Here is a 14,147-nt window from a genome sequence, read left to right as displayed (position 1 = left end):
AATCACAACAATGAGTCTATGAAGTTCCTTTACCACTGTGTGTGTCAGTGAATCACAACAATGAGTCTATGAAGTTCCTTTACCACTGTGTGTGTCAGTGAATCACAACAATGAGTCTATGAAGTTCCTTTACCACTGTGTGTGTCAGTGAATCACAACAATGAGTCTATGAAGTTCCTTTACCACTGTGTGTGTCAGTGAATCACGACAATGAGTCTATGAAGTTCCTTTACCACTGTGTGTGTCAGTGAATCACAACAATGAGTCTATGAAGTTCCTTTACCACTGTGTGTGTCAGTGAATCACGACAATGAGTCTATGAAGTTCCTTTACCACTGTGTGTGTCAGTGAATCACAACAATGAGTCTATGAAGTTCCTTTACCACTGCGTGTGTCAGTGAATCACAACGATGAGTCTATGAAGTTCCTTTACCACTGTGTGTGTCAGTGAATCACAACAATGAGTCTATGAAGTTCCTTTACCACTGTGTGTGTCAGTGAATCACAACAATGAGTCTATGAAGTTCCTTTACCACTGTGTGTGTCAGTGAATCACAACAATGAGTCTATGAAGTTCCTTTACCACTGCGTGTGTCAGTGAATCACAACGATGAGTCTATGAAGTTCCTTTACCACTGTGTGTGTCAGTGAATCACAACAATGAGTCTATGAAGTTCCTTTACCACTGTGTGTGTCAGTGAATCACAACAATGAGTCTATGAAGTTCCTTTACCACTGCGTGTATCAGTGAGGGTCGGTGCCCTTAAAGATGAGGGAGGACAATTTTTTTATTACAGCATATTGTAAGACTTTCATTCATATTCCATTCACCCTACTACTACATGATACTCACATTTTCCCTGTACCCATCATGAGGTTGCTACAACCTAGCCTATGAATGAAAGTTTACAACGTAGGAGCACACAGGCCAAGAGAAAGATTTGAGGTGACAGACAGTGACACATTCAATACCGCCTTGCACACTCTTGCCTGCATTTAGCTGATCTAAGGTGTAATCATGTTACGAGAATTATGTTCTCAATGTTCATAAACTGAACTTCAATTAAACTACTCAGTCTGCAACCCATAATTTGTAAGATTCTAGTTGAATGAAACAGACAGAGTCCCAATTTACAATAATCCAAATGTTTATTTACGAGAGCTCTGAAAATCATACAATGCACATAGCCTTTTATACCTCACATTTGGTCATATAAATGCCCCTCCTCCTCTCTAACACTGTCAATGCTGTTTACATGTTTTCTCCAACATATACATTGCTTATCATATTCTACAACATGTTACATAATCTACTGCAAGCCTAACAGTTTCTCCCCTCTCTGGGTGGGGAGACCTCCTTCCCTGTTATCAGTTTCATAGTGGTCACAGGTTGTCTGCCACAGTTCCTTGTCTGCTAACAGTTCCTCTTTTTCTATGCACATACATTCAAGAATTATAGTCTTATGATTCAAACACATTTCTCTCCATTATACAGTGACAGGGTGGAATACTCTTTGTTATTGTCTTAACATTACTTTAAAAGTATAAATCATTTAGTCATTATCTTATCTTCATAAACATATAAATCATATGGATTTCTATAACAAATCATTAGCCCAACAGTTGCAAATTAGAGTTCAAATTCATGGATGTTTATCCCCGTTCAATTCTGTCTGCTTACGTTTAAAAAATGTTTTTCAACAGAATCGGTGGAATGAATACACCCTTGATCACATGCAAACAGCACGTAAAATAGCCACATACAAACAGCTTGTTGTGTTCCTTCTTGCATCTATGCACACTCCTCCTCTCACCTTTTCCCTTTGCTTGTGGACTTCAATTAACAACACATCAGCTGTATGTGACCAGGCAAAAAAAACTTTCCAAGCCAAACCTTCATATCATGACCGCTACACACAGCCTACACCGTTGTCACCATATTAGCTGAAGTAACATCATAGAACTAACGTGTTAGTAAACCCGCTACAATCATGCAGTAACATTACAGTGTACCGTCAGTAAGCAGTTTAGCAGTTACACCGGGGGTCCCAGTGGCAATAAATTAGTAAAACCAAAATCTTGGAAAACAGAAAGGAAAACGCTGAACACTGCTGCTCATGCTCCCAGGTGATATTTACCTGCTATAAATAAATATCACCTGGGAGCATGAGCAGCAGTGTGCAGCATTTTCCTTTCTGTTTTCCATGAGTTTGCCTACAACTCCAGCACCTGTGGAAAGTACCTGGATGTGCGTATGTTCTTCAGATTTTGTACATAAAACCAAAAGCTTACCTTGACATGGAAGAGTTCCAGTGTTGGATAGTCATAGCCAGCTAGTTAACATTGCATCCCTATGTTTGAGCCGGGTGTTTGAGTAGGCTAAACTAGCTAGCTTGCTGCATTTGCTTGCTAAGTAAGTGAAGTGAAAAATATAGCTCTCCCTCTCTCTATCTCTTGCTCCTCCTTCATTTTTATATTAATTAATTTGTTAAAAACTGTTCAACTATTGTCTTTCGCTCTCTTTTAGTCAACTATTCGCCACATTTTATGCATTTATGCACTGCAGTGCTAGCTAGCTGAAGCTTATGTTTTCAGTTCTAGATTCATTCTCTGATCCTTTGATTGGGTGGACAACATCTCAGTTCATGCTGCAAGAGCTCTGATCGGTTGGAGGATATCCTCCGGAAGTTGTCATAATTACTGTGTAAGTCTAAGGAAGGGGGTGAGAACCATGAGCCTCCTAGGTTTTTGAAGTCAATGTACCCAGAGGACGGAAGCTAGCTGCCCTCTGGCTACACCATGGTGCTACCCTACAGAGTGCTGTTGAGGCTACTGTATACCTTCATTGCAAAACAGTGTGTTTTAATCAATTATTTGGTGACGTGAATATATTTTGTAGTTCTTTCTGAAAAGGATAACTTTTTAAATATTTCACTATTTAAAATGTTCCTGAAATTCATGGAGGATGGTCCTCTCCTTCCTCCTCTGAGGAGCCTCCCCTGGTGTGTGTGTGTATGTGCATACGTGTGTGTATGTGTATAAGTGTGTGTGTGTGTACGTGCATGTGTACATGCGTGGGTGTGTACGTGGGTGCGTGTCGTGACCTATTTTTTGCACTTGTATTTGGACGGCTACTTTGAATCTTGGCTAAGTAACTGGTCTAAATGCTGCCGCGTTGGCTCTCTCAGGACTCTCTCCCTGCTTGGGCCACTGAATTCCCTATTGAGAGAATCTCTCTCCAACCCACACACATACACTCACTCTCTTTCCCACGCTCTTCTCTCACTTTTTGTCTCTCTTCTCACAATTATCATATTCTCCCCTTTCCCAAAACTCTCTCCATCCCTCCTTTCCCCCTAGCTCACATTACACAACCCTATCACCTACCATACATAAAGCACCAGTATCCCACCAGGCTTAAGACTAAAACACCCAGGGGTGGCTGACTACCCACCTGCCTGCCTGCCTTGCCACCTCTCTCTACTACATATGTCCCCGCAACAGGGGGTGACATCATGCAGGCTGAGGGCCAGAAGAGAGCCCAGCAAGGTAACAGAGTATTTGTATTTGTTAGAGGAGAGGACACATCGTCTACGCTCGGTAGCAGGGGAATCCTGCTTGAAATAGGTTGATAGGATGGATGGAAGGGGGTTGGTAAAGGAACAGACTTGACTTATTAATTTTACAATATTGTTACGTTAATAGCTGACAAATTCAAAATGTCGTCCACAACAAAGGGAACTAACAAAGACAAATCACAACTAAAACAAACCAGGAAGGGGTTCTGAAAGTCACCCATGTGGGTGCCCACTGAAAGTTGACAAAGCCACCAATAAGGGTTTCTAAAAGACACCCACCATAGATGCCCACTAGGTTGGCCTCCGAAAAGCCAAACTAAAAGAAAAACCCACAACTTAGGATAGGGAAAAAAAAGAATATGAACCAAAAGGGGAAAACCCAAAACTCAGGCTTCTTTCAAACTTAAATAGGTTGAGCTCAAAATTGCGCCTCAGCTGATGTGAAGTGTAGCTCTCCCAACATCTCTCAAGCTCAACTGGAGCACTGGGCCAGCCACTCTTAAATATCACCTGGGCCAGCCACTCTTAAATATCACCTGGGCCAGCCACTCTTAAATATCTCCCGGGCCAGCCACTCTTAAACTTGATTACACACAGGTGGATTGTATTTATCATCATTAGTCATTTAGGTCAACATTGGATCATTCAGAGATCCTCACTGAACTTCTGGAGAGAGTTTGCTACACTGAAAGTAAAGGGGCTGAATAATTTTGCATGCCCAATTTTTCAGTTTTTGATTTGTTAAAAAAGTTTGAAATATCCAATAAATGTCGTTCCACTTCATGATTGTGTCCCACTTGTTGTTGATTCTTCACAAAAAAATACAGTTTTATATCTTTATGTTTGAAGCCTGAAATGTGGCAAAAGGTCGCAAAGTTCAAGGGGGCCGAATACTTTCGCAAGGCACTGTATATATTCAGTTAAAGGAATAAGTCAAATCTGTTCCTTTACCAGTGCCTTCAGAAAGTATTCACACCCCTTGACTTATTCCACATTTTGTTGTGATACAGCCTGAATTCAAAATTGTTTAAACAGATTTTTTTCCACAATTTGTTTCACTATACACGATACCCAATAATGACAAAGTGAAAACGTTTATTTCTATTTTTGTCAAATTTTTAAAAATTAAATATTTAAAAAAAATATCAAATGTATGTATGTATTCACAACCCTGAGTCAATACATTGTAGAAGCACCTTTGGCAGCGTTTACAGCTGTGAGTCTTTCTGGGTAAGTCTATAAGAGCTTTCCACACCTGGATTGTGCAATATTTGTCTATTATTCTTTTAAAAATGATTCAAGCTCTGTCAGATTGGTTGTTGATCATTGCCAGACAACCATCTTCAGGTCTTGCCATATATCTATAAGTAGATTAAAGTCAAAACTGTAACTCTGCCACTCAGGAACATTCACTGTCTCCTTGGTAAGCAACTCCAGTGTATATTTGGCCTTGTGTTTTAGGTTTTTGTCCTGCTAAAAGGTGAATTAAATCTCCCAGTGTATGGTGGAAAAAAGACTGAACCAGGTTTTCCTCTATGATTCTGCCTGTGCTGAGCTCCATTCCATTGATTTTTTAACCTGAACAACTCCCCAGTCCTTAATTATTACAAGCATACCCATAACATGATGCAGCCACCACTATGCTTGAAAATATGGAGAGTGGTACTCAGTAATGTGTTGCATTGGAATTGCCTGAAACATATCACACTGACTAGCTCAGTCACTTCGTTCACAGTCGCTGCTGTCCTTGTCTGTTCCTAAGGCTAGAACTGAGATGGGGAAACAATATTTTTTCCATAATGCCCCTTCATCCTGGAACATGCTTCAAAAGATATTAAAGTTAGGGGAGTTAGTGTCCTTGCCTGTTTTTAATACTGATCGATAACACTGTTTGTGATAGCTGCAGTTGTTTCTAATATTTAATTGTATCCGTAACTTGTGACAGTTTGTATTTTGGGTGTAGTTTGTAAATGTTTTATGTACATGCTGCTATTTCCTGTTTTGCCTTCTTGCCAGGTCACCCTCGCAAAAGAGGTTCTTAACCTCAATGGGTCTTACCTGGTTAAATAAAAAATAAAAAACGTTGTATTCAGGACAAAAAGTGAATTGGTTTCCACATTTTTACCAGTACTACTTCAGTTAGCCTTGTTGCAAACAGGACGCATGTTATGGAATATTTGTATTCTGTACAGGCTTCCTTCTGTTCACTCTGTCATTTGGGTTAGTATTGAGGAGTAACTACAAAGTTGTTGAGCCATCCTCAGTGTTCTCCTATTACACAGCCATTAAACTCTGTAACTGTTTCAAAGTCACCATTGGCCTCATGGTGAAATCCCTGTGTGGTTTCCTTCCTTTCTGACAACTGAGTTAGGAAGGACGCCTGTATCTTTGTAGTAACTGGGTGTATTGACACACCATCCAAAGTTTAATTATTAACTTCACCATGTACCATGTAGGTAAAATGTAATATGTCAAATGTATGTAAATGTGACCAAAAAGCTGTAAAAACAACAACAAAAATGATTTTTGTCATCTGAAGATGGGGGTTGATGGATGGGTTGATTTAAAAAATAATAATAATACAAAGTCCCCATGCTCAAAGGGATATTCAATGTCTGTTTATTTCATACCAATCTACCAATGGGTGCCCTTCTTCACGAGGTATTGGAAAACCTCCCTGGTCCTTGTGGTTAAATCTGTTTGAAATGGTGTTTTTAATAGATCCATGCAACTTATTATGTGACTGATTAAGCACATTTTTACTCATGAACTGATTTAGGCTTGCCATAACAAAGGGGTTGAATACTTATTTTTTATTGATTTGTAAAAATGTCGACAAACATAATTCCACTTTGATTTATGGGGTATTGTGTGTAGGCCAATGACAAAACAAATGTACATGTAATCCCGTAACAACAGAATGTGGAAAAAGACAAGGGCTGTGAATACTTTCTGAAGGCGCTGTATATGTCACTGAGAACACTCTTTTATCAGAAGCGCCTTACAGTTTGTGACACGTGTTAATTGAACTCACTGCTTTAGCACCATGCTCGTACCAAGTGAGTCACACCGAACCTTAGTGAATTAACAGCAGCAGAGGTCAACCCTTCTATAAAGCATGCTTGATGACATATTTCCTGAATTAAGCATTTTGATACAATCACCTCAAAACCAAAGACGGACTAGGATTTATCCAGCATAATGGTCATAATGGGCAGCAACCATATGGGCACACAGTGTGGATGAGCCTGCCTGCTGAGATGAACGCTGTCCTTGCCTATACATTCACCCAAGTCACGACTCGGTTCGGACGCTAAAGACGTTTTAGTGAGAAGACTGATTTTTGGGATGTCTCCTGGTCTGATACACAGCGCTGTAGCTCTGCGGTTGAAAGTGGCGAAAAAAATGACATCTTTACTTTAAACTGGCGGATTATGTTAATGATATACTTTTAAGGATAGGAGATAAGCTCAAGGAACTTTAATTGAAAGCTCATGAAGTGGACCTGTTGTTTACCTCATGGAATATTCCAAGACATCTTTTAGTTCCCTCTATCCTTCCTCATGCCTACTCTGATCTGTGCAACGCCCCTACCCTATAGCCTGTAAAAACAAGATAACCCCCTAAAAAGTTATTTTTAATACAAGTATTTATTTGTCTTGATTGGCAGATATTTTTTAATCAAGAGAATCAAGGTCCAAAGGTAAACATCTGAAAATATTGTTCGGAAGGTTGTGCACCGCGCAATGGAAAGCATGGTGCGCATGGAGCTGTCCATGGTGCTGAATGCCATAGCATCAACAAGTAGTGAGCTTTTCATTTTCTAGGCTACTCACGAGCGCTATGTTGAAACTATTGGAAAAACATGACATTGGCTGACACAATATGGTTATAACGTTTGAAACTGCAAATAGCTTTGTAGGATAAATCGGATGTGTTACGAAAGTATCAGAAGGGATGACGAAATGGATCATTGCAAGGGGGTATCAACGCATCAGAGTCAGTGTGTGATCTTTGAGAGAGAGGAGACTAAAAATGTCAATCCTATGACGTTAGTTCTGGCGCACGAATGAATTCCGAACGAATGGACGTGCGAGCCAAATTCGTGATCAGAAGACGCGGAAAGAAGAAGGCGAGAACGAGGTTGGGAGATCAGGGAAGCCCGAATTTTAAAACGCTGGGATTGTCAATATTTTATAGCCTATTCAATTGTTATCTAGAGTGTTTTTCTTTCTTTGTACTGTTCACACGTGACTTTCTGGCGGAAACTGTCTTCTAGAATTACAGTGCACGGAACTTGGTAAGTTATTTTGTTGATCTGGCACATTTCCGTGTGCTCATTTCCGTGTGCTCAAAATGAATATAGTTACATATTTCAATACCATTCACTTAATGTATAGATCTTATCATTTTTAAACCATAAAGTGTTGCTTTATATCCTTTGCAATAGGGAAGACAATAACGCATAAAACGGATCTACTCGTTTGCACTATTGTCTTTACGCATGGTGAACATGGACAGGGCTATATTTGTCAGATATCTGGGAACTTTAAAAGTTTAGTGACCAATAAACGAACGGTTCTCTCTCTCTCTCGCTCTCTCCGACCGCATAGGACATCATGATGCCGTTCCTAAGAACCCTGGTTGTGCTGGCTGTCCTCTGCGCGCCAACCTCCAGCCTCTGTCTCAGACTGTACCAGAGCGACTCCAACCTCCTCTGTGACGATGACATACTAGCTGAGGTCCAGACGAACGACGTTCCCAGTGACACGTTCCCAGTGTCGGAAAGCTGGGGCTCCCTCTTCAAGTCCGGAGACACTCTCTCCTCCGCAGAGTCGCGGGAGAAAAGGACGTCTACTTACCCCGCCAACTACAGATTTCTCAGTCAGACGCAGCTAAGGAGTAAGATGTTCCAGAACAGCATTAATAATGATCGGCTACGCAAGTTTACCCTGTCTCTAGATGTGCCCACCAACATCATGAACATTCTCTTTGACATCCAAAAGTCCAAGAACCTGCGCGCAAAAGCGGCCGACAACGCGCGTCTGATGGCGCAGATTGGACGAAGGAAGAGACAGTAGACTATCTCTCCGACGGTTGAAGCTGCTACCCTGATTATCCATTACATATTAGATTTTCACTCTGACAAATACGTTTTGCTGGAAGTTTTATTTTTCCTCAAATCAAACTTTCAGATGTAGTATTTGTGAGATGTTTTTTTTTCTGTGGGTATGATCTAGCAAATTTAAATACGAAACATAGGGATTATTGAGATTTACTTTTCTGAAGTACAATTGGATTGTTTACTTTACAGGCCTATTCCATCTTAGAATCCCTGAAATTGAATGAAAATCAAAAGACAATTCGAGATCATTTTGAACTAGTCTATACACTGAATGATTTTCATTTCTGTTCAGAATATACATTTCCATTCATTAAAATGAAAGTACTTTCAAAATAAGGTTAGGCCCTTTAAAGATATACAACTTATAGTCTTCCACTGGAGTGTTAAAGATCGAACCAGGAAATGTGTTGTAATGAGAGGGGTCTTTGAAATTAGATAAGGCAAATGAGGAAATATGTCAATTGCATATGCATAAAATCAGTGGTTAAAGTGTAATTAGCCTGTCAATGGAAATGGTTTGCATTTCTTCTCATTTGTGCCCGCGTTTTATAGGAAAAGCAAGGCATGCATATGCTTGAAATACAGGACAGTACGGTACAATACAAATTCTGTGAACAAATTGCTTTCATTGAAATTCGCACGCATGTTGCGGCATATTTAGTGTAAAGAGAAGCGAGTTAGCCTATATACCTTTGTGAATAGACGCTAGAATGTGAAATGATTATGAGTTATTTCAAGGAAAATGCATGGTAGCCTCAATGTTTGATCATCAAATGTCTGTTATTTTTATACACAAAGGGATTATTTTTCCTCAAATAAAAGCAGATTAATTAAACGTTGTCTTCAATAACGGCCATTTTCAAATTTAGAAGGTGTTGTAATTTAGGTGTTAGGCATAATCAAGTCAGTCAGTCAGCAAATGGAAAACAACAGCTTTGTCTATATGAACTAAATATATTATCGTCCCTATATATGCTATAGCTTTCAGGTGCGTTAAACACAGGTTACACACACACACACACACACACACACACACACACACAATTGGGAGTCATCAGTGACCATTACATTTCCCCCTCTCTAAATATTTTAGAGGCATTTAAAGATGTTATTTATTATTACATTGTATTATATTAAAAATTGCATTTATTATGACAACAAGTGAGCCTATATGGAAACTTGAATGTGTGAACCAGCTTCAGGTTAGGAGTTTGGCAGCTCTGCAGTGTGGTCACTAGCTGGCACAGCCACAAAGTCGAAAGGTCTGATTTTATACCTAACCCCAGTGACGACCCGTCCTTCGGGGCTGGTGGGACAGAGCCCCACTTGTTTTGAGCCCCACATTTTTTGCCAAAAAATTGGCTTTGCCTGTATTGCATGTTATTTTGTGTCAGATATCAGTTTTCAAACAATGTAAAAAAAATATGTATATCATTGAGTTAATAAAGCTGCATACAAACATGGTCTCTTTTTTGTTTTCTTGAGTAAGGCAGCTACAAAATGCAGGTGTTTCAAGCGATCTCAGCTTTCTGTGGTGGTAGGGCAAGCCAGCAGAAAATACGGACTGTTGCGTCATGATTGGCTCAGTGTTCTGTCACTCATGGGGACATCCTGGTAACTTTGAGAAAACACACTTTATATCAGAGTTGTCTCAAAATGGCTATGCATATTCATGACATGAGGCTAGTAGCATAGCATCTTTCTCGATTGAATACAGGAGGGTGAAGTCAACAACCCTCGTCGAATATATACAAAATAAGATTACAATAATGACATGCATTAATCCACCAATCCAAACAAAGGATAGGTGGAAGCTAGACAGCCCGCTGTGCCTCTTTGTGGACAATGACTCCCATTGTTGGGGAAGAGAGACATGTATCTTGTCAGTATATCCGTAATCTTTGCTACAATTAAATTACATTTCATTTGATTGCTGCTGCGATGGCACACTGTTATTTTACCCAATAGATATCCGTTTATTGTGGGTCTGTAATCTGAGGGAAATATGTGTCTCTAATATGGTCAGACATTTGGCAGGAGGTTAGGAAGTGGAGATCAGTTTCCACCTCATTTTGTGGGCAGTGTGCCCATAGCCTATGGCGTCCTCTCGCAATAGCAAGGCTATGTTCACTGAGCCTGTACATAGTCTAAGCTTTCCTTAATTTTGGGTCAGTCACAGTGGTCAGGTATTGGTGTTTTACATTGTACACGGAGGATGCTTTTGTGAATTCTTGGTTGCTGAGCGGACCTCAGACCTCACAACCACAAAGGGCAATAACTGATTCAAGTATTTTTTGGTAGGGTGTAGAGGCCCTTCTTGCCTTGTCTCTCAGATTGTTCACAGCTTTGTGGAAGTTACCTTGTGGTGCTGATGTTTAGGATGAGTTATGTATAGTTTTTAGCGTGCTCTACGGCAATAGTGTCTAGATGGTATTTGTGGTCCTTGCAACTGGACCTTTTTTGGAACACCATTATTTTTGTCTTACTGAGATTTACTGTCAGGGCCCAGATCTGACAGAATCTGTGCAGAAGATCTAGGTGCTACTGTAGGCCCCCCTTGGTTGGGAACAGAAGCACCAGATCATCAGCAAACAGAAGACATTTGACTTCAGATTCTAGTAGGGTGAGTCTGGGTGCTGCAGACTGTTCTAGTGCCCTCGCCAATTCATTGATATATATGTTGAAAAGGGTGGGGCTTAAGCTGCATCCCTGTTTCACCCCACGACCCTGTGGAAAGACGTGTGTGTTGTTTGCCAATTTTAACTGCACACTTGTTGTTTGTGAACAGGCATTTTATAATGTTGTATGTTTTTCCCCCAACACCACTTTCAATCAATTGATATAGCAGACCCTAAGTTAAAAGCATGAGAAGACTTTGCCTTTGTTTTGGATTTGTTTGTTTGTCAATTAGGGTGTGCAGGGTGAATACATGGTCTGTCGTACGGTAATTTGGTAAATGCCCATTTGAAATTTTCTCACTACATTGTTATCACTGAAGAAATGTATGAGTTTGCTGTTAATGATAATGCAGAGGATTTTCACAAGGTTGCTGTTGACGCATATCCCACGGTAGTTATTGGGGTCAACTTTGTCTCCACTTTTGTGGATTGGGTTGATCAGTCCTTGGTTCCAAATATTGGGGAAGAGACAAGAGCTGAGGATGATGTTAAAGAGTTTATGTATAGTCAATTGGAATTTGTGGTCTGTATATTTTATAATTTAATTTACGATACCATCAACCTCACAGGCCTTTTTGGGTTGAAGGGTTTGTATTTTGTCCTGTAGTTCATTCAATGTAATTGGAGAATCCAGTGTGTTTTGGTAGTCTTTAATAGTTTATTCTAAGATTTGTAATTGATAATGTATATGTTTTTACTGTTTGTTTTTTGTTATAGGGCCAAAAAGATTGGAGGTGGTTTATCCATACATCTCTGTTTTGGATAGATAACTCCTTGTGTTGTTGTTTGTTTAGTGTGTTTCAATTTTCCCAGAAGTGGTTAGATTCTATGGATTCTTCAATTACATTGAGCTGATTTCTGACATGCTGTTCCTTCTTTTTCTGTAGTGTATTTCTTTGTTGTTTTAGTGATTTACCATAGTGAAGGCGTAGACTCAGGTTTTCTGGGTCTCTATGTTTTTGGTTAGATAGGTTTCTCAATTCCTTTCTTAGGTCTTTGTATTCTTCATCTAACCATTTGTCATTGTTGTTAATTTTCTTAGGATGTCTGCTTGACATTTTAAGATTTGATAGGGAAGCTAAAAGGTCAAAGGGGATATAGGTAGCACACATGAGGACATTATTCTCTGTTTAGATAATTTCCTTATTAATTTCTAGCCAGATGTAAAATGTTCCTTCCTGTTTTTACTAATTTAATGGAGTGGGTAATGTCTGCTCTATATCAAAGTCGCATACCACCTGAGTCTCTTCCCTGTTTCACACCTGGTAGTTCGGTGGTTGGGACGACCAGCTCTCTGTAACCTAGAGGTCAACCAATGAGTCCTTCTCTTCTATACCATGTTTCTTTTAGGATGATAACATCTTTTTTATAACTAAACACAGATAGACCACAGTCTGTCATTTCAAATGGAATCAAATGAGTCATAGTGGGTAGAACAAATAAGGAGGTGGGCAGAGCCAAGCACGAGCTAGCGAGATCCTATTGGCACATTCTTGCAGGCATCTGCATATTTCCGTTAGGGAACCCCTCTGTGAAGTACACGTGTGCAATAGCTATATTCGCCTTTGCACTCCTAAACAACGTGATTTTTACAAACCTTTGCAAAGGGTAAAGTCTACAATACCTCGCCCACTCTGTTCATTACAGATTTTAGTTTTGGGAACAGTATTGATCACATTTTTCATTGATGACAAAATTTGCAGAATGGCAGCCAAAATCCATCTCTTTCCATCTTCTCCCAGGCTCCCGAGTGGCACAGCGGTCTAAGGCACTGCATCTCAGTGCTAGAGGGGTCACTACAGACACCCAGGTTTGAATCCAGGCTGTATCACAACTGACTGTGATTGTGAGTCCCATAGTGCGGCGCACAATTGGCCCTGCGTTGTCTGAGTTTGGCTGGTGTAGGCTGTCATTGTAAATAAGAATATGTTCTAAACGGACTTTTTATCTCCAACTGCCGGCCAGTGGGCTTCCTCTCACTACCATATGTGGCAGTGAGTGGAAACGCCAAGCAGATGCTTCACATTTATATGTCCGGTGAAACATTTGTCTCATTGTTCTATCTGTGATGACACTTTCTGTATTTCCAATTTCATTGATTAAGTCTGTGTTCCTGCTCTTTAGGCCAAAGGGAGATGACCTCAGACCTTGTATATTCCAGGATGAGATAGTAAAAGCGTTATATTCCATAGTGTCTAGTCTTGTTTTCGTGTGGTTTATGCTCAGACCACTACAGTAGGTGTGAGTAGATCATGTTGAGTATCTGATACAAACTTTAGGTCGCAGGATGGGGCAAACCATCATCTATGCCAGTGGTCACCATCCAGTCGATCGAGATCTTGTTGATCTCCAAGGCATTTCTAGTCGACGCGATAAAGCCTTGTGTTGCTTTTTTTTTTATTAGTCTCAGGCTGTTAGTGGTAGGTGCAGACATTTCAGCTGCCCTGGCGCCAGATAGGCAAACTGTTGCCATTTCATGTGTCTGAAGGTACAAACTCCCACCACTTCCCCGTGGGCCTGGAGAGGAAATCAAGTGCACTATGCTATCGCTGGCTAATCAGATTGCTCAGATGACCGAGTCTGCAGTAAGGTAGCAGGCATAAAAGAAAGCTACGGCAAGATTGATACTGTGAGATTTCAAAACCATGACTAGAGAGAAACTGCCAACGAATACAGCAAAGAGCTGCTGTGTTTATGAGTGAGTTCATGTTTAAGTTCTTACTCAGCACTGTCAACACTTTGTATTCAACACTTTATAACCCATAA

The 14,147-nt window shown here is 40.2% G+C and overlaps 1 protein-coding gene across 1 annotated transcript; it reads left to right on the top strand.

Annotated features, from left to right (window-relative positions):
- Positions 1-8,197: 8,197 nt before the first annotated feature.
- On the top strand, positions 8,198-9,650 carry LOC139393144 (urocortin 3, like). Its single transcript, XM_071141514.1, has one exon. It carries the CDS (start codon positions 8,198-8,200, stop codon positions 8,657-8,659), a length of 462 nt encoding a protein of 153 aa, XP_070997615.1. The 3' UTR covers positions 8,660-9,650.
- Positions 9,651-14,147: the final 4,497 nt, after the last annotated feature.

Source organism: Oncorhynchus clarkii, chromosome 33 (assembly GCF_045791955.1).
Source record: "Oncorhynchus clarkii lewisi isolate Uvic-CL-2024 chromosome 33, UVic_Ocla_1.0, whole genome shotgun sequence".
In the NCBI taxonomy this organism is placed as follows: Eukaryota; Metazoa; Chordata; class Actinopteri; order Salmoniformes; family Salmonidae; genus Oncorhynchus; species Oncorhynchus clarkii.
The sequence above is the reverse complement of the archived record's forward strand: the minus strand, read 5'-3'. Positions and strand labels throughout refer to the sequence as shown.